The sequence below is a fragment of the Calonectris borealis genome, chromosome 2, assembly GCF_964195595.1.
Source record: "Calonectris borealis chromosome 2, bCalBor7.hap1.2, whole genome shotgun sequence".
Classification (NCBI taxonomy): Eukaryota; Metazoa; Chordata; class Aves; order Procellariiformes; family Procellariidae; genus Calonectris; species Calonectris borealis.
The window spans coordinates 74,505,824-74,532,734 of NC_134313.1; the positions used below are offsets into that span (position 1 = coordinate 74,505,824).

The following is a 26,911-nucleotide window of genomic DNA, read 5'->3' on the forward strand; positions in this document are numbered from 1 at the left end:
TTTAAAATTGCACTCCTTTTAAAGATTTGATTTTTTTTTTTTGTCCCAACAATATAGTATTGCATCAGCATTTTGGTGTTGCAGAATGTTCAATGTTTCTTTGAATGACTAGGGAATAAGCACATTGCCCGAGACATATGTTGCAGACTTAAATGCTTAAATGCTACTTAAATGTAGAATTTTAAGCACTAACGTATATGGAAAAATAATAAAACTGCACAGCTATAATACAGTCTGAAGCATGTTCTAAATTTCCACCAGTGAGGAAGCAAAGGTGCTGTTAACTTCACTAGACTTGGTGGTAAAACAAACCGAACCAACAATCAACATTATTTCTCCCCCTACCCCTGCAAAAAAACCCCAAACCAAACCAAAACAAAAAAAAACTAAACCAAAATTTGGGCAGTGACTATAGCAATAGGGGACAGTGAATGTTGTAATGAAAATAAACTTATGAAAATGACTAGAATAAATCTGGCTGTAAAAGTGACAAATATGAGGGGTGTATATATATATGTGTATATATATACACACACACATATGCACATGCTTATGTATGTAACTTTTTCTTTGAAGTGAGAGCTGTGTTATTCAATACTAAAGCTCTTCAGATAAGCGTTCTGTTTTGTTACTGCCGTCTTAGGTTTTGGGTACCAGTTAGATGAACTGAGTGTGGTTTTTTGAAAGCCAGTACTTTTCATGTTGCCAACTTTATTTTAGGTAGGTCTTCATAGTTGGGAAAAAGGTTTGGTGCAGGGAGAATTCACCCTTGTGATGTCTCAGCACAGGCATTTAGAACTGCAGGCAGCTGCTGCCTCCAGTTAATTTTGAAACATCTAATTTTGTAGTATGGTGTCTCTCCCACCGGAACGGCTCTGTCTGTATGTTTCACTGCTGCTATAGGAAACTTATGTGGTGATGCTCAATGTTAAGTCTGATCAGCCAAGATTACTGTACTCAAGATTAATCAATGCTTTCCATCACAAAAAAACTTTTTTGCCTGTTGTCATCTGGTATGGCCAACCTTGACCTCCCTGGGAAATTTTCTGAAATGTTTTAAGAACAATGTTGCGCTATTACAGAATAACACTGGGGAGATGTTTAGGAAATGTTTGTGTTGGTTTTTTTTCACCCCATGATCAAAACAGGCCGATAAATCTCCACAGAGAACAACAATGTGTAGGAATGTAGAATTTCTCTGCTTAGTACCTCTGAACTGTTGTTTCCACAACTGCATACGAACATTTTGGAGAGGTTCTAGTTCACCTGAGTTTTGCAGAAGGGACTTAAATTTTCAGTTTTTTGCATTTCATCTTTTGGGTTTCTTTTTCAATAAGTGGAAAAGAACGTGACGAGAAAATGAATTAGGGTTATGTAGAAAGTATGTCTTTTATAGGAAGTCTTTTCTTTTTTTTGTCTTTTTTTTTTTCCCCCCCAGAAACCGGGAAATTTTCTTGAGGATATGACGACTGATATTGTGTTAAGGAATGGATCCACTTTTTGGATTCCCACAAAGTTTTTACGTGATGCTAAGCAGATAACTTATGCCAGGCTTCTTTAGAGCTGTCTTGCAAATGGGATTTTTTTTTTGCTGTTGGCAAACAGCAGCTGAAGCCGATATACAGCAAACTTGGTTTGATATATTGATGATATTGAAAGTTCAGATGACTTTACACATAAAGTCATTGGGGGATCCTTCAGGTGAGGGAAAATCTGCAGTTTTTAAAGATTAGTATTATGACTTTCCCTATGCAACGTTAGTTTTCCTTGGTTAAGTACAGTCTTCATTCTGGCGTTTCCCTAACCTGTGTGTGTTAAAATCCCTGATATCTTTTTAATATCTTATTGGCTTGTAAACAAACAAACAAACCAACCTCAAACCAACCAACGAACCAAAACTTTGTATATAGTTTTGAACATTTTTCTTGTTGTTTTAAACTGACTTGTAGTAAGGTATGTGCAGAAATATGTCTGCTAGAAACCATGATTGTAGTTGACAATGTGACACTTCCTCTTAACCTGGTTGCATGCTGCCTGATCTTAGATATTCTTACTTGTTCCGGTAGTTTACTGATTTGGAGTCTGTAGTAGATCTATTCCCACTCAGAATGCCTAGAATCTCCTCAGATAATATTGAGGCTATTTTTTCTGTGAGGCTTTTATCAAAATCTGCTTTTTCACTTCACTTCCCCCCCCCCTTCATTTCCATAATTGATATAGTTTCCTTGATTCAGCATAAATTATGTAAGTGTTCTGAATTTAATAGTCTCTGTCCATATCACACTAGTATATAGCTTCTCTTTGCAATTCGTGGAAGAATTCCATGGCATTTAATGAACCTACTCAATATATGAGTGAGTTTTTCTGAAGAGTTTGTAAGTTTATTTTAGGCTGTGCTTGGCCTAGTTGGAAAAATTGGTCTTTAGATATTTCAGCAGAAGCAAAGGATTTTCAGGATAATTTCAGACAGTTTAGGCTTTCATGAAGTTAGAAGGGTGCTTTCCTTAGGTTTTTAATACAGAAAATAGAGGGAGTTTCTTTTTCGGAATGAGACTTAGAGCCATGGTCTAAATTGCTTTTGGGAAAAATCTTTCTCCTTGGTATTGATGGTGTAAGATACTAGCATCTTAAATCGTGAGCTTCAGCTTATGTGTTTAATATTGGATTGTATATATACCGCTGTTATATTTTACAAATTGCTCAGAATAAGAAATAATAAAGGAATATGAATCTGTGGAAAAATCTGTGTACATGATTATGGGGAACTGAGTGGGATAAAGGTCTTTGTGTCCGCTATCACAGAGATTGAGGGTTGGTCGTTGAAATGATGCGAGTGTGGAGGTGAGGGGACAAAAGTTGAAGTGGAAGAGGGACAGGCACTTGCCAGGCTATGAGTAAGAGAGCTGGGGTGGAGATGTTTGGGAAAAGGGGGCCTGGCATGGTGTCTGGGTAGTATCGGGCTGGGGAACTAAAGTGATACCAGAGGAGGGATAGTTGGAATCTAGTGACTGTAATTGTGTGGGATGATTTGGCTGTAGGCTTAAGCCTTTGCCCACCCCTTCCCCCATGGTGGAAGAAGAAGTAGTAGCTTCAGGAGGTAGCCTGGGGAAGCAGGATCAGAACACCTAGCAGTGTTGATTCCAGCATCAATCCATGGGAGCTGGGAGGGAGCCTGTGCTTGTCCTGGCTGATACTGCTGCTCTTTCTTCTCCCCACCATGACCACTCCAGAGAGGGGAGAGTAGGTCGGGGAAAGCTTCTCCAGTGCTCAGCTCTGAGGTTGTCTCACCTATTCTGAGCTACCCAGCTGACCTGGATAGTGTACACCCCTTGCCCAAACTGTCACAGCTGTTCCTTCGATTGGCACATCTTCTGGGTGGTGGTTCCCTTTTTGTAATTGCTGATGTTTCATCAGTCAGATTCTCAAAGAGTAATAGCTGATGATGGAGGGTTGTTGCTGTAAGTTTAAAGGGTGTTATGAGTTGGAAAGAAAATCACTGAACCTTAGTAAGCATCATCCATGTTATGTAGTAGTTTTTTCCAAACCTGAAATGCATAGGATATCTAGTTGAGCACTATTGTTTCCAGATGGGGATTCAGCATTGCAATTCAGATTTCACAGCCTGGAGTAGAACTTACTGATAAGTGTAAACAAGTTCTAGACTTAAAGAAAGGGTTCAAGCCGATCTCTAACAATACAAAAAGGGAACATTCCTGTAAACAAAAAATGCCCAGGTAGTCCTGTGGTTTTACTAATAAAGATTCTTTTGTGTAGCTCTGTCTTATTTCTGTAAGAATCCTGTATGTCAGCTCTGAGGTCTTGACTTAAATGAAGATCAAATGAGTCCTTCCTTACCCCCAGTTACAGGCTTCTTAAAGGTATGACTGCAAAGGAACTTCCAGCTTTGGCACTTGAAGCAGTTTCTAAATAAACTTCCAAACATTTTCCCTTTTTTTCCCTCAAGGGGCATTCTACTTGTGTAATGATTAGAAGCCCTGCAAAAAAAAAAAAATATCTTTCAGACCTAGGATTGGTATTGCAAGAGTCTTGTGATCTCAGCTAGTTGCTATTTACAATCTTTTCTTGGGGCAATACAAATTTAAACTAGGACCAGTCATTTTTGTCAAGTGCCAATCAAGGCCTTGTGTTCTGAATTTTGAACTCTTCGGTAAAGATGGAATATCAAAGTTGTGACTCAGTTCTGAATATTCTCATCTGCATAAAAAATTCCTAAGAAGAAAACTGAGCAGATTCAAGATATAAAACACAGATTTAATTTTTGAAAATAGGAACTGTTCAAAATACATCAGTCTTGTTCTATTAAGGCTGAGGGGTGTGTGAGAGACAAAACGTTTCTGAACTTTTACCTGTCAAAACAGCTTTCTTGTAATTGTGGTGGTTCTTCCAAAGTGCTTTGGTCAGTTTACCATTGTTGTGGCCCCTAAAGACATGTCAGGGAAGAATCCATTCCTCTTTCTGGCTTTAGATGGTCTTAGGTTTTGAAGTATCTGTTTTTCATCAAGCATATTGCCTGGTAAAAAGGAATTTGTAGTCCATAGTCCATAAAGAGTTCCTGACTTTTAACGAAGATCTGGAAAAGATCAAGCCCTCTTTGAAAATAATGGTTTACTGATACGAATGAGAAATGTCTGGAAAAACATTACTAGATTTCCCATTGGATCAGGTGATGATTAAGTCATTCATTTAGCTCTGAAACTTGTAGCTGTAAATTAAATTACTGTTTGTTAGAAGTATGTCATCAGTACATGTCTACAGACTTTCAAAGGAAATATTTTTTTCATACTTAACTGACAAAAGAGCACTGCAGTTTGAATTTTTAACAATGTGTATTAGTCATTTTGGGAGAATGTTGTTGGTTTGTGTTTATATGAAAACTACACGCTTTTGTGGGAAAACAGATTGCTGTAAATGCAGAAACCTGAGAGAAGACGGTTAACTTTTCTTGGAAAATCATCTCTGTGCTTGCACATCAAGCTTGCCTGTCTTTGCATTTAGTGAGTTCCATAAAATATCTGTGGATCTAGTTAGCTGTTGCTGGATTTTTCTGCTGGAGAAGGGAGTACTTTATTTAGGTAAAGTGTGTAATCAAGTAGTATATATTTGCTAATGAAATTTAAAAATTCAACTGATGAATATGTGGAATTTGTACATCTGGATCCAACTCACTGATGTGCTAAACTAGCGTCTAACAGCAAGATCTACAAATGTGAAAGATAGTTTTCAGTTAGTTTAGCTATTCAGTCTAACTGGTTTAGTCAAAGTTAAGAAACAACTGGAAGTGTAAATGAAACAGGAAATTATTTTTTCTTCTAAACAGCAAATATGGTAGAATAAGACATTCACTCTTGAGAATGCTGAAAAACATGGTGAATAATTGTTTTTTTAACATATAACTATATTCTGATAGCTTTTGTTTAATCTTTTTAGGTATGTTGAACACTCATCATTTAATCATTTTCTGTCCAAGTGAACCTATATATTAATCACTATACACTTAATAAAAATAGGTTATGAAAACCTATGTAATAAAACCAAGCTGACTATATAAAATTAAGCCCAAATAATTGCCTTATTGTTTACCACGATTTTATCTTGATTACCCCCCAAAAGGCACAACTTCTAGTTTAAAAGGTTATGCAATTGCAAATCACTAAGTTTTGCCGTGGGTTCAACCGTAGTTTCTTAGGAGGCAAAGATGCAAAGCAAACTGCATGCTCATGTTAGCCCATGGTTAAAACTATTGCCTAAATCAGTCTGCTCAGGATCTGCTTGGACACGTTGATTCTGTCATTTTTTTGTGTATGAGTGGCTGGCTGGCAACTTCTAGTGTTATATAGCTGAACTTGCAGTCAAGAGGAGTTTGATGAAAAGAAAGCATCTCTGTGGTGGGAGGATTTTCTCTGCTAAATGTTACTACATTAATGCAACTAGTGCAATTGCTTCAGGTACATGAAAATGAAACTTTCTCAAGGAACACATTGTGCTTGCAACCGATTAATGCTAGATGCAAACTAGCAAAATGTTTCACTTAGTAATAAGTATGTATTTTAAGTCTTAGTGTTTCAGCAAGGATGGAAGGCTTGGGCTTTTTTTTTGAATTTTATTTTAATTCTTTACATGGCCATTTGCTCTTGCCATAAGCTTTAATTACACTGTGCTGTCCTAGATGCAAATTAAAGATAATTTGAAGCTAGGCTTATTACTGAGGACTTTGGTGCCTTTATTTTAAAATACTTTCTGTTCCTTTGTTTAGATCTTATATTACTACTTTTTTAATTAAAATTTGCACTGAATTTGTAAAGTAGTAATATATTTCAAATACATTTAAAATATTTCAGTTCAGAGAAAAGTAAATGGGTATTTCTAATGACAATGTAACAGGTTTTTTTGATGTTTTGTTTTTTCACGTCTTTTGTTTAAAAACTCAAATAATTCAGGAGTCTGGATTCCTTTTCTCCCTCTCTCCTGCATCAGTGTGATCAGATATTTGATATTTAAGATTTCTTTGGTTTAAACATGTCAAGTGTTACTGTTTCTGTTTCGAGTACTAACATTAAACTCCAAAATGTAATTATGTTGACTAAAAATAATGTTAGTAAAACCAGGAGAAATTATTTCTGAACTGTAAATGCCGATGTCATTCTGTCAAAATAAAGATGTGGAAATGAATGTAAAGTTACAATTTTACTTTAATTTAATCTTTACTAAAATCCCTGTAAAGGAAAATTCAACTTTTCCTGAAAAGCTTGTGTGTGCAAGAACAATCTGGGATATAAATGTCTGTTGTTCCAGAACTTTAACAGTAAAGTCAATTAGGACATGATGATGGATAGATATAAACCCTTAATGTTTTTTCAAATGAATTGTGGTGTCTAAGAGTAACATTTAAATACTTCTGTTGAACTCCCATATATGAAGATTTGTTTTCACTTCCAAAACCTGATGGGTTTAGAACTGTTTTAAACAGGAACACTCCTACAGTGTAAAGTAAACAAACAAAAGGAAGCATAAAAGTAGTTACCAACATTTTATTTATTCTTAGTTCCAGAACCCATACAAAAACCACATGAAGGACCTGGAGAGATGGGGAAGCCTGTGGTCATTCCGAAAGAGGAGCAAGAAAAAATGAAAGAAATGTTTAAAATAAATCAATTTAATTTAATGGCAAGTGAAATGATTGCACTCAACAGATCTTTACCTGATGTCAGGTTAGAAGGGTAAGTGCTTTATGTTGTATTAAAAATGTACTCTACGTAAATGAAGAACGTGCGAAGAGTGATCCAAAACAAGAGTTCAGTTCTGTAAGATATTACTGTTGAAGTGAAAAGTAGGAGGATTTCTTGTATATGTGGTACTTATTTGTAAAATAAGATTGAACAGCAGAAACCAGTTTTCTTCAGTGTTATTTAACTTTGAATCTGATTACAAGTATGAAGCCTGTTTGGGGAATAGAAATTAATTTGGTTGAAGGAAAACAAAGTTAACTTAAGATTTGGCATTTCAGGAAAAAATTACTTATTTGAAAAACTCATGCACTGCTTGTAATGAGGTAGACTAAAATTCTGCATTGTATGAAATAGAAAAGATTTGATGATGAAAAAGAAATGCTTTAAATTTCTTACCTAATGCAATGTGCAGAGCCTCATTTAGATTGCGTTATAATGTTTTCTAATATCCATCTGGTTTATTTTTTATCTTGTATCTGAAATATTGATCTTTTCAGAGCTATTTGAGTCATAAGTAATTAAAAAGAAAATTGTAGCCTTGTTTTAAATAAAACTAAGATTGCCTTATTCTCCTGGGGCTACTCTGGCAGGGTAACTGATGACTCCCCCCAACCCCTCTTCTTTATGAAAAGGACTCTCAAGTTAAATAAAGCTCATGAAACGAGATTTTCCCAATCAATTATCTGCATTCTCTTGCAAGAATCAGATGCTATGGAAACCCATTTCTTTAGAATCTCTGCTGTTGCTTCTGTATACAGAAGGCCTGGCTGCTGGATTAATTTGTTTTCATTTCCTACCTCAGAAGATAATATTAGAAGAATGAGATGAAGCTCTGACTGCTTCTCATTTTTAATGAGTGATAAAGAGCTGCTTTGTAGGTACCTTCATCTATTGTAATGAATGTGATTCTGTGTATCGTGCAAGTTCCTGGTAGTGCTGGTGTTCTTAATAATTGAGCCATATATTTTTCAAAATGTGATTTCATAAGTGTGAATTAATGTAACTTTTCAATTGATTTTCAGATATGTTATTAGTCAGATTTTATGGTCACTACTTGCCTGTTTCTCAGTATAGTGGTAAAATGCAAATCATGAACTTGCAGGGTTGTCTTTCAAAACTGACAGATGTTGTTTGGGGGGGTTATATCCTTTTCTCTCATGTTATTGCTCTGATCATGGTTGTAACTTGGCAATGGAATCTCTTGGCCTTCATGCAGATTCATATGTAGTGTCTGCCCCTTTTATCACACTCTATAGGGTAAGATATTGCCTCACTGTAAAGTAGTGACTTCCACTGGTTTAGAACTTGTAGTTAGCATTCTCAACTTGTTTTAGCTGCGAGGACAATCATGAGTTTCATTGGAGAATTTTGTCAAAGCTGGGATGTTAATTTGGGGTGATTTCTGTGTGTTTTTTCTGGAAGAGCTGAATGGAAGGGATTAACAAAACTTTGGGGAAATGATAGTTACAACAGTTGGTTGTTTGGAAGTAAACATGAGTAATTTTTCATTATCACCCTGGAAGCATGGAAGAAACTAAATAACATCATCTGTTTATCAGCATTCATATTGGAAAACCTGCATGTATATATTCTACCATTTTTATAGTGTAAATACAAAGATAAGAAAATAAATTTGTGGATCTAAAGAGTTGACTTAATTGTAAGCTTTGTGAAGTCTAGACTTTGAATTAGCCAAAAATGGAAAGAGAAATTGTTATAAACTATTAAAAATTTATTACCAAAGCATTACTCAAGATGCAGACATTTTGCAGACAAATGAAATTACAATTTTAAAGTCAAGTTGAGCTATAGGAATTGCTTGTCTTGCACACTTGGCTATGCTCTGCAGTTACTGTGTTTTGCAGTAAGATATGCATTATAAATTTAGTAATGTTGCATTTGTTTCTCTTTTCCATTTGTATGGACACAAATACTGTCACTATACTATGTGTGTGAAAGTGGACTCTCAGAATAAAATTTTAGGTAAGGTCTTAGGGCAGAGTTGGATTTTCTGTTTTTGTAAATTGCTGCCAACAATTTTAACATTTACTTGCTATGCGCATTTTCAGTAGATTTTGAGAGAAAAATGATCCCCAAAAAGCTCCTCCTTTTGTCATCTTTTCAGTATGTACTCCATAAGGCTAATTAAGAAGTTAGGGAGCAAATTTGAGAACAATACTGTGTTTACAATGCAAGGGTATCTTAATCTGTATGTGTGGATTAATATTACTTTCCAAGAACACTATAGCCATTTTCAGAATTGTAAAAACTATAAATATGCTCTGGTGTTGTATGTACATCTTTTAAAAGTATTCATCTGATTAGTCAAAATACTTACATGACCAGAAACTCTTTCTGCTGCTTAACTCCACTGTTAGTGGAGTTGCTTCTGTTATAACTTGTTCTATCTATATCCCTACTAATACGGAAATAGTTTTGGGAGAAGGAGAGTGGGTAATTTCTAATCATTCTTTACCACATTTATGTGCTTACAGCACAGCTGCCAGTAGCACTTTCAATCAAGGTTTTGAAAAAGTGGGATATGTTCAAAGGCACACTTAGCTGTTCAACCATGTGATTGTTTTCTTCACAGGTTTTGTGGGTTGCTTCCTTTAATGTGGTGTGGGGGGAAGATGTGACTATTTCAAGTCCTATAATTCTCCGGTATGTCAGTTCTTCTGAAATACAGAAGTCTGTAAAAGTTTTCCTTAACGGTTACTCATTCAAAAACTGGTGGAATTAAGTGTGCCAGGACCAATTTGCCACATGTATTTAATGGGGATGGCATAACCTGTCAGCTGGAGAGCAGCTTTTGGAGTAGTCTGCGTTATCCTTCACATTAATTTCTGGTTCTGTCAAGACCCCCTGTCACCTGTGTGGAGGCAAGCACGTTTGTGTACCTGCTCGGTCCTCGAGGCAGCGTATGCCTTCATGGGTTACGTGTTCTGTATCGCACGTCTGCTCCGGGTGCTCATAGGTTAATCTCCACAGATGACCCACTCAGGGTATCATGTTTATGTTTTGGCCAAGAAATTTTGTCTCCTTACTAAAAGAACAAAAATGTGAGCTGTTTTAATAACTTCTAGGCACTTCTCCAGCTCAGGGAACTCCTCAGTACGAACCATCTACAGCAGTTGAAATCTGTTCTACTGAGCTGTGCCCCAGCCGTATTAACAGGTTTATATTTATTATTTGGCACAAAATCACTGAGGCACATAGATGCCTTTAAAATCATTGGCATATGCCTGAATTGCTAGTCATTTTGTGTCTGCAAGCGGGAACATTATTCTACTTATTCTCCTCGTTGTCGCAACTAAATTATTTGCCTAACAGAAAAAACTAAGCCAGAAGTAATATTTTAGCCTAGATACTTCTCCGAATCTGGACTGGGGCATGTAAGTGTAACTAACTAACATAACTGACAGTGCTACAACCTCTGGAGGGATGTTGTGGGGGAACAAGCAGCTGGGATAGCAGATTGGTTTTAAGTTGTTAATAGAATAATTCTTGTAAGCACATCTTATTCTGGTCTGTGAATCAATCATCAAAGTGGGAGTTGATTCACAGTTGCCAGGAAAATATGCAGCTGTGGGCTTGACATGACAGCAGAGTAAAAGATTGGTGATTAGGAACACTAGAGTCTTGCCTTGATTTTGCTGAAGGTGAGGGAGGCAATGACTAAAATAGGTGTCAATGACTAAAATAGGTGTTCAGCTGTGCCTATGTGTCTTATACCAATATTCAGGCTGGCAAGTGGTGTGGTTAAATGCACGAAATTTGTATGTGTCGTATGACTTGGTTTTGCTCTCCGTGCTGTTTGAGGTGACCTGGAAGCTGCTTTATAAAATGAAGAATGAGTACTGTCTCTAAGGCTGAGCTTTCCAGGCTGTAGTCATTATTTAATAATTTGTAGAATATATAAAGCATTTAAGGAGACATTTGGGTCCCTGGTGTGAGAGTTTAAACCCAATTCTGGCTTTTTTATACTAGAAAAGAGCACCTTAGAACACTCCTCCCGGCACAAGTTGGTCAAGGCTTGGAGGCATAGCTGGGACAGAATAATGTTCATGTAAGCTCTGTTCCTGACTGGAGCTTATGATGCAGCACTAAGGGTGTCATATTTTGCAGGTTGAGATTTCTTGGAAAGGTGGTGGGCTTCCCCAAGCAGACCTGCAGCAAGGAGGAGTGTGGATAGCTTTGAGACACCTTAGCAACTCTTTCTCCAAGGTTGCAGGTTCTGTAGAACTTGGCATAAAAGCTCTTCCTTGTCATTTGGTTCCTTAGTTGGTACAATTTTGCCAGAATTAAGGGTATCTGACATCATCTTATACCTCAGTTAGTTCTGCATAACATCTGGGATCTTTTAACTGTCCTTTTCTCAAACTGCCTGTATTCAGGAAGTAGGTATGTTGGGGTTTGAGTGGTATAGTGGTTAGGGTATAATCAGAGTTTTTAGCCAGGTAGTCCTACATATTTGAGTGAACTGGGTCTAAATTCATACGAACTATGACTTCAGCCGCTTAATAGAAAAATAAGATGCAGACCTCTAACTTAAAAAGCTTAATGTTTAACTAGTGCAATAATGTGGTCAGTTTAAGTTATTATTGAAGGCTTTTTTGCTGAATCAAACTACCTTGCCCAGTTCCTGCTGCCAAGCTTACTTTCACAATTGGGAGGAAGTAGACAATTTTTTTTCTGGCGTTAAAAGCCACTCTTCTAAGTCTAACTTACATGAATGTTGTGGAGTTTATAGCAATTATACTGGGCTCCTTTCTGAGCAAGTCCTTCATATGACTAATTTTGTCATCTCTTTGTTTAGAAAAAACTGTATTTAGATTTAGGCTTTAGATTTGGGCACTGTTAATTATATGATACAATATAATGATTTCCAGTTATGGGACTGCAATTTGGTTTTCATACGTGTGCTTTAAAAATGTATTGTTGATTTTAAGCCTGAAATATACATGTGAGAACACACTGGAATTTGGATTTTTAACTTCTCAAAACAAATTGATTTGCTGTATACTTTAAGATACCACAGTTGTATCATAATATGACACATTCATAAAATTTACACAATCCCTGTGTGAGGAAAATAGTTTGAGTAAACTTATTCATGGTAAAACTAGTAAAGGCACATGTGCAAGAGCATGCTCTTGGAACTCAAATGTGTGACACTATGGGTTTTTTAAATGGCAGTGCTTGAAATATTTACTTCTATGTGAGGCTTGTGAAGGTGTGCTCTTAATTACACCTCTTAAGGTGTGTTTTTAATTACTTTAATTCAGGAGAAGAGCTAAGGGGGTAGTTTTATACTACATATAATCTGGTGTAAATGTGGACTGCAGCCAAAAGAAGTCTCACTGCTTCTGTTGATACTGATCTGATGATTGTGTGGCCTTGGCATTCACTGACTGGATGGAGGATTGCACACCAAAAAGGGGAAAAAAGTACATTTTGTTGAATCAGTAAACTGAAGCAACACACCCAGCAGTTGTATGATTACCAGATCTGGTGCAAAGAAGGGGATAGGACAAAACTGTAATGGTGAAAAGTGGGATTATTGCTTTTGGCTGCAGCCCACAGTTGCACTAGATTAGGTGGAACATGGGGGGAAAAAAACTTTCTTACAGAAAGTGTGTATTAAAATCCCCATAAGATCCTGGGGATTTAAATAGCTCCATAAATTGTGATATGCTTTGTGAACTTTTGGTATTCATTTAGCTCAGGTCATAGTGATGTAAAAGAGAATAAAAAAGAGCAAAGTTGTCAGCATAGCGATGGAAGACTTCAGAAGTTTATTCAATGTTTTGTTACAAGCTAGAAATCCAGGCTGTTAATTAACCTGGCATCTGTAAAGGAAATCTGCTGATCTGATGACCAGCAATGTAACTTTCAGCAACGTCATGCTGGAAGCCTGAAAGCATGTGGGGTATTAAAGACTTTACAATTCTTTCAAGCAGGAATATTTTTTCACCTGGCTTTTGTGGTGCATATAGCTTGTTACTGGCCCACTGTAGAATCAACGTTTGGAAATATTCTTGTTCACGTTGACTTGATGAGTTAGCTGGAAGAAATTACCTATCAATCTTTTTCCTAGAGAAAGATTAGAGGGAAAAGAAGTAACTTTAAAAATCAGCTTGCTTCCTGTAAACGTTTTTAATATATAGACATATATATACACATGTATATATGCATACATACATACGTGTCTGTGTCTGTATATACACACAAACACTTGGCAATCTCATTCTTAGTTATGAGTGTCTTCCATTTTGGATGAGCAGCCATCTCGTGAACTTTATTCAAATTGATAGGTCAAGTATAGAAAATAATTTGGCTAGAGAACTTAAGGTTCAGTTTCAGTCTTTGAGGACAGAATTGGTTTTGCTTCTGTCAAGAGATTCTTTCCCGTGATCACTTTCAGGATAAGGAAAATAGTCAATTGCAGCTAATTATTTTTGTGAAATTCTGCTTGAATTCTGTAACCACAATGGTTTTAAGGACCATTTTGGATTTTGTTTCCAGGGTCTAAAGAAGATTTCTACTTGACTCATGAGATAATGCGACCTTTCTTATATCCAAATCTTTGAGATCAGAAGAAAGGAAAATTTCATACTCTTGATGTCAGGTAAATTACATAATACTATTCAAGGCAGACATTAAGCAGGCTGGATGGAAATGTTTAAATAAGAATAAGGGATTTGCCTGCATTCAGGTCACCTGTTCAGAAAGATTAATTGGAGTTGTGATATGAATTATAGAAATGAAGATGTCTTTCTAAACTGAATTGTTCTGATTTGATTGGAAGAAGCACTTCCAGGGGTAGTGTGAAGTTTTGTTGCAACCTTATCTACAGTGCTTTCTCTTTGTGTGGCCACAAGTTAAAACTGTGGTTGTATGCGCAGTCTGTGCATTGAAAAGTGGTTTGGCATGTTACGATACTCAGTGATTCCATCTTTCTCAGAAGTATTGCTTTTAGCCCTTTTAGCTGTGTTGTTTCTGTGTGAAAATTACATCTTTATCCAGCTCGATTGTCTTCAATTTGAGGGCTTGGGGTACTCTTAAAATTTATGTCAGAAGCAGATTTATTAACATCCTCATTCATAATGATATCATGAGGCTGCTGCTCATATCCAGGAAAGACTAAGTCGGTGTTTACCAGAAACACACCACTTGACTTGAGTGCTGGTGGTTCTTGCTGTAGTGTTTTGACACTTTCTCTGCCACCCCTGCTACGGGGCGTTATCCTCTGATGGAAATGTAGGTCAGTCTCAGCAGCTTCAGGGTGACTCTGAGTCTTACTTCAAAACTGTTTTCATCCATGATTTAAGTAGAGAGGAGTTTTCGCGTTGGGCATAGCTGTGCCTCAGCTTTATTACATTAAGTTTACTGCAGACTATAACTTTTGACAAATGGACAGGTAAACAACGGAGTACTGACGTTTTATGGCACTGCAGCGATATTCATCAGATATCAGTAATTAAAGCCTGAGGTTTCATGAGAGGAGTTCAGATTTTCTGATTTTCTTCTCTGTCAATCTGGCATTAACTTTGGTAACCTCAATAGAAAATAAATGTGTATTTTCAAGTCTAAGGATACTGATGCTTACTTCCAGAAGTTCCAATGTGTTTTAATACTGAAGAATATGCTGTTTGTACTGCATCAGTAATATTAAACAGATTTATTACAGGGGCTGTGCTGTGTAGCATTTCCTCAAAACTTCAGCTCTAACATGATTTTCAGCAAGACTTGGATTATTCCTTTGTCAAATTTGAAGTTCTGGGATGCAGTTTATTTATAACTGCAGCATTTATTTTATGTTGTTTGTAACATGCAAGGTAAAAGATTGTACTAAATTTGTAAGATGACTAAATACGTTTCCTCCCCTGCTCCAATCTGTTGCTAATACAGCTTTCAAAAATGCATCAGCACTGCATTGTGATACTGCACGTACGAGCTCTGGTCTGAGCTCCGCTGGGATTTCCCAGCTGATCTGTTCAGTGCACAGGAGACACTTTTGCTTGCATCCATCTCTGTCCTTTATCAGAGTGCTCTGGGTTGTGTGCACTGGGCTAGAAAACAGGGATTGCATACATGTTTTACTGCTGTTAATGTTTTTGAGCCGCTGCAAATTATTGGTCGTGCCTTGTTCCTATGAAAGGCTGGTGGAATCTGGGAATAAAATTGATATCAGGTATAGCAAATGTGGCTAAGGTAGCATCTAAGTCCATTGATTTTTCTGTGTAGGTAAGCATGAGTGGCCTTGTTTTGAAAATTTCATATTTTAGAAAAAACCCTCCGACGTTACTTGTCCTCTCATTGTTCCTCTGTGGAGAATAACCTGTTGGCAGCATCAGAAGAGGTAGAGATCTGCTCTGTAGTATTTAGAAATTCAGCATCTATTTCTAATGCAGAATATAAATATGACATCATCTTTCTAGAAAATGACCCAAATAATTTTTTTTCATGTTTTGCCTCATTGAATGAGGTTTTCCTCATTGTGTCTCACTGCATAAACATTATGGTAGTGTATAATTGATTTCCTACAAAACCTCTACCTTGTTTATAGCTTTTTTGGGGGTGTGATTCTTTAGCCTATGAAACAAAAGTATGTAAGAGCTATCAGGATATTAAATCCTGTTTTATTACATCACATTCAGAAATGATTTAGCATGACTTTGAAGGGTGTGCAAACAGATAACTGCTAACATTGTAAATATTTGTCTTTCAAGATATGACAATATTACACATGTAGCACTCAGCCTTGGGTTTTAGGAATAATTTCTAAGTAAATTGATCCATGAATACAATTTCATAGTATTGATAAAATGCCAAGTGCTATTCTGTAATAAGGTGGCTGCACAGTTGCATTTTTTTAAGGTAATATTTGAAGTGTTTGTGAAAGTCCCAAGAGTAGACTGAAAGAGGTGATAATAGGATAGCGAAGGGCGGTGTCCTGGGTTCCTGGCACCTCTGCGTCTCTGGTGCTAATGGTTAGAGTGGGTAAACCTTGTTTATCTCGGAGTTGGGCACTGAGCAGAGCAGATAGGTATCAGAAGAATTTCACCTTCTGAGGAATTAAAATGAAGGATCTTGTGAGATTACCTAGTAGATTTCTTCTGTCCCTGCAGTGGTGAAGTAATTTTTTCTCATTCCTTTGCTGGCATGAGAGAAGAGAGAGGCTTCCAGTTCTGCCAGATGTGAAGGAGGGTTGAGAATATATGGTTGTGCTGATGTAGGAAGCGCAAGATGAAGAGTTGTCTTCTTTCCTTGCAAGATTGTGCTGAAGCAGCATTTAAACTCTGAGATTTAACAGCTTAATTTTATTTGGACAGAATTGCCTTACCTGATGTATCTTCTAGGTTATTTTTGTAATGTCTCCTGTGGACTATTTGTACCCTGGACTGAAAGAGAAAAGAGGAAAGCAGTTTATTCAGAGGCTTTTCAGGTGTGTTTGAAGTAGCATCAGGTAGTTTTCAAGAGACTATATATAATCTATTTAATAAAATTGATTATTAATTGAGTTTTTGAGGTTTTTTTTGTTCTAAACATCTCCCTATCTAAAATGTGCAGAGCTTCTATGTAAGATTCAATTAACATCATCACAAAAAGTCACGATAATGGAGAAGCATAACACAACTCATAGTTGTTTTTGGCCTTGCATTTTAAAAACTTTTGTAATGGATTTAAAACTTTGAAATCAGGCTACAGGGTGTTACAGACAACAACTTGTATTTATTTTGCTGTCACTGTTCTTATTTAGCAATGTTATACATGCATATGCTAGGATATGTTCTCCTTCCTTCGCTTGTAGTCCGTTAAACTTAAATTCAAGTTATGAAGGGTTTGAACCTGTTATACTGCCTTGTGCTCTTGGGGAGTTATGGACCTATGAGTAACCATGTAGTTATAAGGGACCAGGCCAAAGTATTTTGAATATATGGTGCAAAATTGCAAAAAGGTGAAATTCTGTGGAGAATGTGCATGAGCATCTTGCAGAGGTCAAAGCAGAGTCACGTCTTTATAGTCCCATGGCTCCTTTGTAAAACAACTTTTAAAAGTATAGCTTGTAAAAGGAATTTTTTTCTGAAATCTGATTTTGATGAGGCATTAAAGATCTTGGATAACTTTAATTTTATTTCCTAATTACATGAAAGCAAGAAGTCAAATATTAGGGAAGAATACAAGACTAATGCAGCTGAAGTTGGGGATTTCAGTGCATGAGAGGGAGACTTGCTATGAAATAAAGAACATTACTGTTTTGAGCATTGGAATGTGTACATCAAGAAATGTAGACTAATTAGGCTTTTTGTCTTGATCATGTTTTAACAATCTGGCCTATTCTTTTTCTGTGTCTTCAGGTAATAGGGCAGTAAGTCTCTGCTTCCATTTAAAATGTCTGACATTTCTGGGGAGTTTCCACAATCTAAATAATATGTGGAGTCACATTAGCCGAGAGTTTGCATGATGAATGCCATAGATTAAGGAAAGGATGATGCATTCCGTGTGAAGTAGACATTCTCAGCTGCTGTTTGGAGTCTTCGTTAAATTACTGGGGATGGTATGCCTTCCTAATATTATGCACTCAATTTTAAAACTGTTTGAGGCATGATCCAACAAAAGGAACATAATGTATTAGTAGTGAATTAAAATTCAAATTGTCCTTAATTCATACCCTGTGTGTCATACCCCTCATGGTTATGCTACTAACGTTGCATAACTGTTGGTTGAAACTAATACTGTATTTTAAGTTCTATAGTAATCCCTTTCTGGGGTAATTTGTTTTCAAATGAAAGACAAAAAGGATTCTTAATTTAAATATTTGTTAGTAAGGATAAAACATGAGGTTTACATAAAAGGCTAATGCTCTAATCCCAGGTGTCAGCTGTTCTATTTTATTTGTCTTATGTTCTGCAGCAATATGTTCCTGGAGGGAAAGGAGTGTACGTCAGTGTTTTCAAAATTAAAAACAGGTTTTTTTTATTTGTATGTATTCACAAAAATTTGTACAAATATAGCCAAAAGGTGTATATATAGAAAGGCAGGTGAAAGGAGTATTAAAAGTCAGATATCGTGCTATTAATTCTTTCCTTTATCCTGCCTGCATCAATGAATCTTTCCAGAATAATTTCACACCAAACACTTTATTAAGAATAGCACTCAAAAATTTCCAAGCCAGTTTCGTTATGAAACACCCTTGTGTTACGCATGGCAGCCTTTCATATATTGGTAAACAAGCCAGTTTAGGGTCGCTTTTAACTTGTTACCCCAGAAAGGCTTGGTCTCTGGGGGTGAGAATAGGCAAGTCTCGTTATGGAAAGGAGGATGTTCACCTTCTGCAGGACAGGGCAGTAGAAATGCCTTGCAGGGAGAGGGGTGTCCCAAAAAATTCCTGTATGCCTTCCTTTTAGTGTTAAAAAGTTCCCCTTCAAAGACAGATCTTAAATGCTTTGATATATTTATACTTTGGACAGTGTAATGGTTTAGAAACACGGGAGTTCCTGATCACTTGGCTGGCTTTTATTATACCAATTCATTGATTTGAACGCAGTAAAATAAAATGTTCTGTAAAACCGTAAGAAAAAAGGCAAGGCTGGAGATGAGAGATTTCATATTACAATCGTAGATCCTGTGGCCACCCCAGCAAGATGTTCCTGGTGAATGACACATTGTTATTGCTTTTCACAGTGAACTGCTAACAGGCTTCTCTCAACTTTTTTACAAACATTCTGCCAAAAAGTAGAGGAACAATTGGTGGATTTGTATTACTGCTGTAGCTGAAGGTCTACAATCAGACACTTATTTTCTGGTCTAGGGAGCAGTGCAGCAGAAGGAATAAAATATTGAGAATTTGCTTTTAAAGCAGCAAAATAGGCTGAACAAGTGACAAACATGGGGGAAGAATTATTTGGCTTCTGATTGAATTTTTCATCTGAAATTCACAGCATTTTTGTGAAAAGCTATTTTATTTTTCAAGTGATACCACAGAAATAACTTTATCAGTTGGCATGCTTTGCAGTTTTTTTTTACATGTGAATTAAATTGGAAAACATAGGGATATATGGCTGCTTTCCCTGAAGATTTTATGGTGTTCACATCAGTGTGGTGAATAATTAAATTTGCCCATAATTGTATAATAAGTAAGTATAATATTGAAGACAGATACTGCCTTATCCTACTGTTCCAATTCTCAGAAATGAAACATGATTCCACAGAAGCTCTTCCAGATATTTCTTCAATTGTACCTGGACTTACTGATCTTTTATGGAATCTCGATGCACATTGGGCTTTTGTCACCACCTCAGAGCTGAAATGCCTATTTACTGTTACAAAAGCTGCTCTCACTTAGAAGAGCTCTGGCTAACGAAGTTACCCAGCAAATAAAATACTTATTCTGGGAGCCCAGTTTTGGCTGACATTCCTGGTGTCACTGTTTTTTTCAAAGGGGGAAATGCTGACGCCATGATCGTGTGTTGGCAGGTTGTTTAGGGTAGAGGATATGCACTATGTACTTCTCAAGCCCTCAGACAGGGCCACTGCTGTTAAGGTGATAGTCACAAATACTTGTTAGCATATTTTAATAGCATTCAGATCAGGTTATATTAGAGTGAATTGACTCAATAATTTGGGACCTAATAAAAACTTTTTTTGTTGGAATGAAGCTCCATTGAACATGTTTCTTTTTCCGCTTCAATATTTTCCTTGTGTTTGAGATCTGCATATATCTCTTTAGCTTTGATTCTGAAAAGATTTAGTACCATCAAATCTTACGTAAGTTTCTGTGTGTGATTTTGAATATGCAGGGGGAACAGATCTGTGCAGAGAACACTTAAATTTGCATGGTGATTTTTTAGCGCAGAATTGTATTTTCAGAATTGTTAAGAGTACTTTGTGTACAGCATATTGATTTTTCTAGGAGATACTGAAAATATCACTTGTTTTAAAATAGTATTGTGGAGTGTGAAATGTTGGCTGCATGTGGGGTTACTTGGAGCGTGTGTCATATTTTGCATAAATGTCCTATATATACTGTTAGGAGAACTAAACCTGTGGTCTTCCATGCTAACTTTGGAATGTGAATATAATTCTCTTTTAATTTGATGAACTTTTATAGCACTTCCAACATGTATACAATGAGGAGGAAAAAAACCCCTGTGTAATATAATCACATTAAATTATGAAATATACTTAACTCACCAGTATTATAGGCAGCATACATGTAGTCTTGGCTTTTTCCAAACATCAACTGTGTCCAGAATTCTTTACCTCTTTTAGTTATTATTTGGTTTTGTTCTATATATACTTTTTATTGCATTTACTTCCTAGTTTAAGTTTGCCATTTCTTATCTTGTGTCTCTTTCGCCCTTCCCCCTCTGTCCCATTACAATACTAGGGTTTCCTCCTTGCCCTCTGAGGGAATGCAGGCCTAAATTAGGGACTTGGATTAGTGTATCTGGACATGCTACTCTTCCCAAAACGGGCGTAGTGGAAATAAATAATCTGTTATCATCTCTGTGTGTTAGCAGTATAGATGTCTCTTTCATTTCTAGAATTGGTTATTGAATTGAGGTTCTCCTTTCTTAGTCGTAGGATGGAATACATAGATGTATTCACAGAGTCAGGGTGTTTTTTAGATGAAAATATAAATCTGTGCACCGTTTGCTCCTTTGTCATACTTGCGTACAATTGATATATCATGAATATTAGTATTGATACTCAGAAATAAACCTGAGAATTGCAGTTCTAACTGAAGGCTTGACCTTTACAAATATATGCCTTATTTTTGTTTATAGGTGTAAAACGAAGGTGTATGTAGACAACCTTCCCACGACAAGCGTTGTCATTGTTTTTCACAATGAGGCTTGGAGCACACTTCTACGAACTGTTCATAGTGTGATAAACCGGTCACCACGACACATGCTGGAAGAAATAGTCCTCGTTGATGATGCCAGTGAAAGAGGTAATGATAACGTCGATGCTTTAGCTTGCTGCTCTTTTTACTTCAAAAATTGAGACTGACTTTCTACGGGCTTAGCTCTCCTCAGCAAAACACAGTAGCTGGGGTAGGGGAAGGCAGAGTGAGCAATGCCCCTTTTGAAATACAGGTGGGTCGTTCTCCACTGAAAACTAGTGTAAGTTAATCTGTCTTTACTTTTCTGTTTACAGTGTAGAGCTTGTGTTTGCTAGTGGGTTTATCCTATGACAGCTTTCATGTTTTGCATTTAGAATTTTAACACATTCCTAAAGCTTGAGGGCATTTAATACTTGAATCACCTGGTGAATAATAGCAAAGGCAACTCTTTTCCTCACACACATCCAAATTTACTATCAGTACCGCTATTAAACTTGGCGCTCAGAGGGATTAATTTTGATCATTCAGTTCCTGGGAAGTTGAAATTCAGTATCTATGCTATAAGAGATTCCACTGTTTAATAACTAGTGCTCCAGATGAAAACTCCATGCTACAGAATGAAACTTTCCGTGTGTAATGAAATTAATAGACAAAACTTGAAGCTAATTTTTTCTTAAAGTAACTTGAATTAGATTTTACTCTTTTCATATTTTTGTAAATTACAATATAGTAGAAATAAAAACAATATTCTAGACAATACTTGGTGTTTTGTTTTGGTTAATAGTTGATATTTGCCTTGTTCCTTAATCTTCCTCGGTGGTGTGGGTTATAAAGTATAACTTGAGGGATATTTTTTTTTTGTGTCTGTATTTTTATATTGAATCACCCTTGTTTCTATATTTCTACATTGAAAGTTTTTCACTAGGACTAATAGCTAGTAAACCACTAGAAAAAAGTCTTGGTAGCCACCCGTTGTAGGCTGTTACCTGTATCAGCAGGAATTCCCATGCTTTAGTCAGGAAAGGGTTTTACACCCAGCATGCTGACATCTCTGCCTGATGCTTCTGATTCAGTGCTGCAAAATCCATATTCTGCTGCTTATGGTAATTCCAACTTCAGAGTAAGATGGGTGACAAGATCTGTCCAAAGAAGATCTATGTATGAAGACAGACACTGGATTTCAGATCATATGGTCTAAGTAGCATTATGGTGCATGGATTACAGTGGTTAACAGGAGGTTTTATGATAGATAGTAACCATTACAACGGTTAACAGGAGTTTTTGTAGCTGAAGAGCTTTAGGAGTGGATTTTTTGCACTTCATATCTAACGTGGTAGAAAGTATAATAGAATCGTAGAGTAGTTTGGGTTGGAAGGGACCTTTAAAGGTCACCTAGTCCAACGCCCCTGCCATGGGCAGGGACAGCTTCAACTAGATTAGGTTGCTCAGAGCCCCGTCCAACCTGACCTTGAATGTTTCCAGGGCTGGGGCATCTGCCACCTCTCTGGGCAACCCATGCCAGTGTTTCACAACTCGCATTGTAAAAAATGTCTTCCTTGTATCTAGTCTGAATCTACCCTCTTTTAGTTTAAACCCATTCCCCCTTATCCTGTCGCAACAGGCCCTGCTAAAAAGTCTGTCCCCATCTTTCTTATAAGCTCCCTTTAAGTACTGAAAGGCTGCAATAAGGTCTCCCCAAAGCCTTCTCTTCTCCAGGCTGAACAACCCCAACTCTCTCAGCCTTTCTTCATAGGAGAGGCGTTCCATCCCCCCAGTCATTTTTGTGGCCCTCCCCCTGGATCCGCTCCAACAGGTCCATGTCTTTCTTGTGCTGGGGGCTCCAGAGCTGGACGCAGCACTCCAGGTGGGGTCTCACCAGAGCAGAGTAGAGGGGCAGAATCCCCTCCCTCGACCTGCTGGCCACGCTTCTTTTGATGCAGCCCAGGATACAGTTGGCCTTTTGGGCTGCGAGCGCATATTGTCGGCTCATGTCCAGCTTTTCCTCTACCACTACCCCCAAGTTCTTCTCAGCAGGGCTGCTCTCAATCCCTTCCTCCCCCAGCCTGTGTTGATACCAGGGGTTGCCCTGACCCAGGTGCAGGACTCTGCACTTGGCCTTGTTGAACCTCATGAGGTTCACACGGGCCCACTTCTGGAGCTTGTCCAGGTCCCTCTGGATGGCATCCTGTCTCTCAGGTGTGTCAACTGCACCACTCAGCTTGATATCATCTGCAAACTTGCTGATCCCACTGTCTGTGTCATTGACGAAGATGTTAAACAGTACTGGTCCCTGTACGGACCCCTGTGGGACACCACTTGTCACCGATCTCCATCTTGAGCCATTGACCACTACCCTCTGGAAGCGTCCATCCAACCAATTCCTCACCCACCGGACAGTCCACCCATCAAATCCATTTCTCTCCAGTTTAGAGAGAAGGATGTTGTGGGGGACCGAGTCAAAGTTCTTACAGAGGTCCAGATAGACGACATCTGAAGCCCTTCCCATGTCCACTGATGTAGTCACTTCATCACAGAAGGCCACTAGGTTGGTCAGGCAGGACTTGCCCTTGGTGAAGCCATGAAGCCATGCTGGCTGTCTGGAATCACCTCCCTGTCCTCCATGTGCCTTAGCATAGCTTCCAGGAGGATCTGTTCCATGATCTTCCCAGGCACAGAGGTGAGACTGACTGGCCTGTAGTTCCCCGGGTCTCCCTTTTTTCCTCTTTAAAAATGGGGGTTATGTTTCCCCTTTTCCAGTCAGTGGGAACTTCACTCGACTGGCATGACTTCTCATATATGATGGATAGTGGCTTAACAACTTCATTCGCCAGTTTCCACAGGACCTGCGGATGGATCTCATCAGGTCCCATGGACTTGTGCACCTTCAGATTCCTTAGACAGTCTCAAACCTGCTCTTCTGCTACAGTTGGTGGCTCTTCATTCTCCCAGTCCCTGCCTTAGCCTTCTGTGGCTTGGGTGGTGAGGCTTGAGCACTTGCTTGTGAATGAGTTTCTTCTTTATATTGCATGTGTGTATGATGCCTTAGCATATTAACTGACCTATTCCAAACTATGCAGGTCTGGAGTACAGCTGGTTGTGGAGTAGCTGAGTAGACTAAAGAAAGATCATATCAGCTCACTGAGCTCTGACCAAGCTGTTTTCCTAAGGAAGCGTAGCTCGGGCGCTCAGGTTGTGTTTGCATTTGTATCAGTCTGGTTTCCTTTCCTCTCTCGGCACCCTCGCTTGCTGTTGCTTTCTTACCTGATACTAACTTTAACTGCTTCAGCCAATTTCAGTGCCATTTGGAAGAAGGGACAGAGGCATTAAATACAATTACGCTCTGGCAGCAGAGGAGGAATGCCCATGCAAAGGGCAAGGCTACCACATAAATGTGTTCCAGATTAGATAAGAGGTGTGATTAACTTTTGCTTTTAGAAAGGCACAACATCAAATTTTCACAGTTTTCACTTGTAGGGAATTTGTAATTACACTCCACAATTTCTTGTAGTTTTTCAACCTTTATATAAAAATTCCAGATTTTTTTTTTGCTTCTAATACGTGTGAAACTGCTCACCTCTCTTGGCATTGTTCCCAGGGAACAATCGTCTTTTTAACACGGATGCTGATATTTGGATTCTGAGTGCCCATACTAGGTTATTGTTACAGGTATATGCTTCCTTAATGGAACAGAGATATAGTACGTTTGTTTTGGTTAGCTAGTTTTTCTGCACAGACTCCTAGGAAAACAAAGTTTATTGCAAGTGTGCTCTGCTTCATTTGTCAAAACAGTCCTTGGCACTAATTCAAGTCAGTGCTAATGATTAATTGTGACAGGTCAGCTTTCAATATGACCTAGAAATAAAGAGCAAGCTAATATTAAAATAATGTAGACATAATATTTCTTATGTTTTGCCTTTTCAATTTCTGTTTTAGAAAAATCAATTTTAACATAGCAATAGCCATGTCCTCATTATGAAGTAGAATTACAGTCCATTTAGAAAAGCATGTGGCTTTCTCTAGATAACTTTTCTGTTTCTGGGTTTGGGTTAGGTAATAAAAGCGAGGTAACTTAATTCCAGGCTGAAAGATACAGCATTTCAGAGTTTTTTTGGTGGTATTATTGAACCTGTTCCAATATTTAGTTTTGAAATCTGTGATCTTCATTTCAGATCACTCGGGCATCTTTTTTTTGCAGTTATTTTCAACAATTACTGAACGGTTTGTTTTGTATTGTTTTCCAAAAACTTGTTATGGTTCCAGCAAGCATGCTTTTACATTGAACAAAACCAAACGGTGTGATGCCTGAAAATTTGAAGGGTTTAGCATATGCTGCTTAAGCATTCTGTTTGTGTTGAACTAAAACAGCAGACTTTTCCAGAAAAAGAAAATGTTCAGCCTGAGTTGTATAGTTTGAATTCTAGCATCAGAGTCAATTTAATTGGAATAAAGTAAGCATTCAGTCTGCCTGAAGCACACTTTGTACCTGCTAGTGTCATGCTCTTAGAAGAATGAATTTGCATAATATCACGCATTTATTTACACTGAAAAGAAAAGCTTTGGAGAAACAAGACGTAGCTGTAACATTGTTCTCTACTTACTGATCAGAATTGCATGTTTTAAGTATTGATCTTTGGTCACTATTTAAAAAAAAAAGTTAACAGGAGAAATCAGAATTAGTCAGTACTTAAAACTAGGTCAGCGCTGAATGGCCAAGAGTGGTAGGCAGATTGCATCAGGATAGAATACACTCACAGAAGTTAGTTACACAGATACAGATCAAAGCAATGTAACCAAAAGTAAATTCCTGCCAATAATGTCTTATAAAAGTATTCACACTTCTTAAAACTGTGTTTGCATGCTTATATGTGATAAATCTGGTGTTTATTGTAGTTTGTAACTTAATTTTTCATTTTTATTCGTATGTGACTCAGTAATAGAATTAGCAAAGTATTTTTTAACTTAGGCACTTATTTGACTTGAACTGAATATATTTGCTTTTTTGGCTTTCTTAGTTCTGCTACTGCCACAGAAGATGCTCTTTAAACTGTCCATAGTCCTAGTTAAAATTATGCACCCTTTTGATACAGAAAAAGTTTGAAAGGAATATCCAGCAGAAGGAGTTAAATGAAACTAAAGTTATACCTCTGAAAAATACGTGAATTATTATTGTTCCCAAGTAGAAGTATTTGTGTTTTGTTTTGGTTTTTTTTTTTTAATATTATCAAAATCTCACTCTCTGTTTGAAGTGTATGAGGCAATGCTAAAAATTTACTCAGCTGTCATCCTGGGTCACTTGTAAACAACTGACTCTGTAATGCATAAAACTTTTCATTTGAGTGTTGAATATAGGATTTAGTATAAATATGACCAATAGGTTTGTATAGAAAATCATCTCTACAGCTTCATCTTGGCATTTTTTGTAGGCTAAAATGCATTAAAAGACTATTCAAATACTCTTTTTTAAAGAAAAAAGCAAGTCTCACCTTACAAGAAACTACTACCAGCTTCTGGATGGATGACTTGCCCAAAACTCTAGACTCTTGCTCCTTGAACTAAGGGGGCAGTTTGTGAGGGATATGTATTGCTCTAAGAGACAGTTCTCGGAAGGGAAAATACGCTGCTTTGATTTGAGCATTTAACCTTAACTGTTGGCAGCAGAGGAAAACCAGAAATCTTGATGCCTGAGTTATTTTCCATGCTTTTGTGGGGATGAGACATGAAGCTTTACCTTTTTGCTTATTTTGCTGAAATGCTAGTAATGTTTTAAGGGCACAGTTACTCAATGTCTGGCACAATGTTTTCTTTCTGG

At 37.4% G+C, this 26,911-nt stretch overlaps 1 protein-coding gene across 6 annotated transcripts in view; it reads left to right on the forward strand.

Moving 5' to 3' along the window:
• The window catches only part of GALNT1 (polypeptide N-acetylgalactosaminyltransferase 1), a 92,377-nt gene that overhangs the window by 45,613 nt on the left and 19,853 nt on the right, over window positions 1-26,911 (forward strand). For 4 of the 6 annotated variants that reach the window (XM_075142358.1, XM_075142356.1, XM_075142355.1 and 1 more), the window contains 2 exons: window positions 7,064-7,238; window positions 21,044-21,210. In XM_075142358.1, coding sequence (XP_074998459.1) covers window positions 7,064-7,238; window positions 21,044-21,210 — 342 coding nt within the window. Of the gene's footprint in view, window positions 1-7,063; window positions 7,239-13,818; window positions 13,879-15,593; window positions 15,613-21,043; window positions 21,211-26,911 lie in introns of those variants that run through there. The other 2 variants (XM_075142359.1, XM_075142360.1) reach the window with 2 other exon arrangements.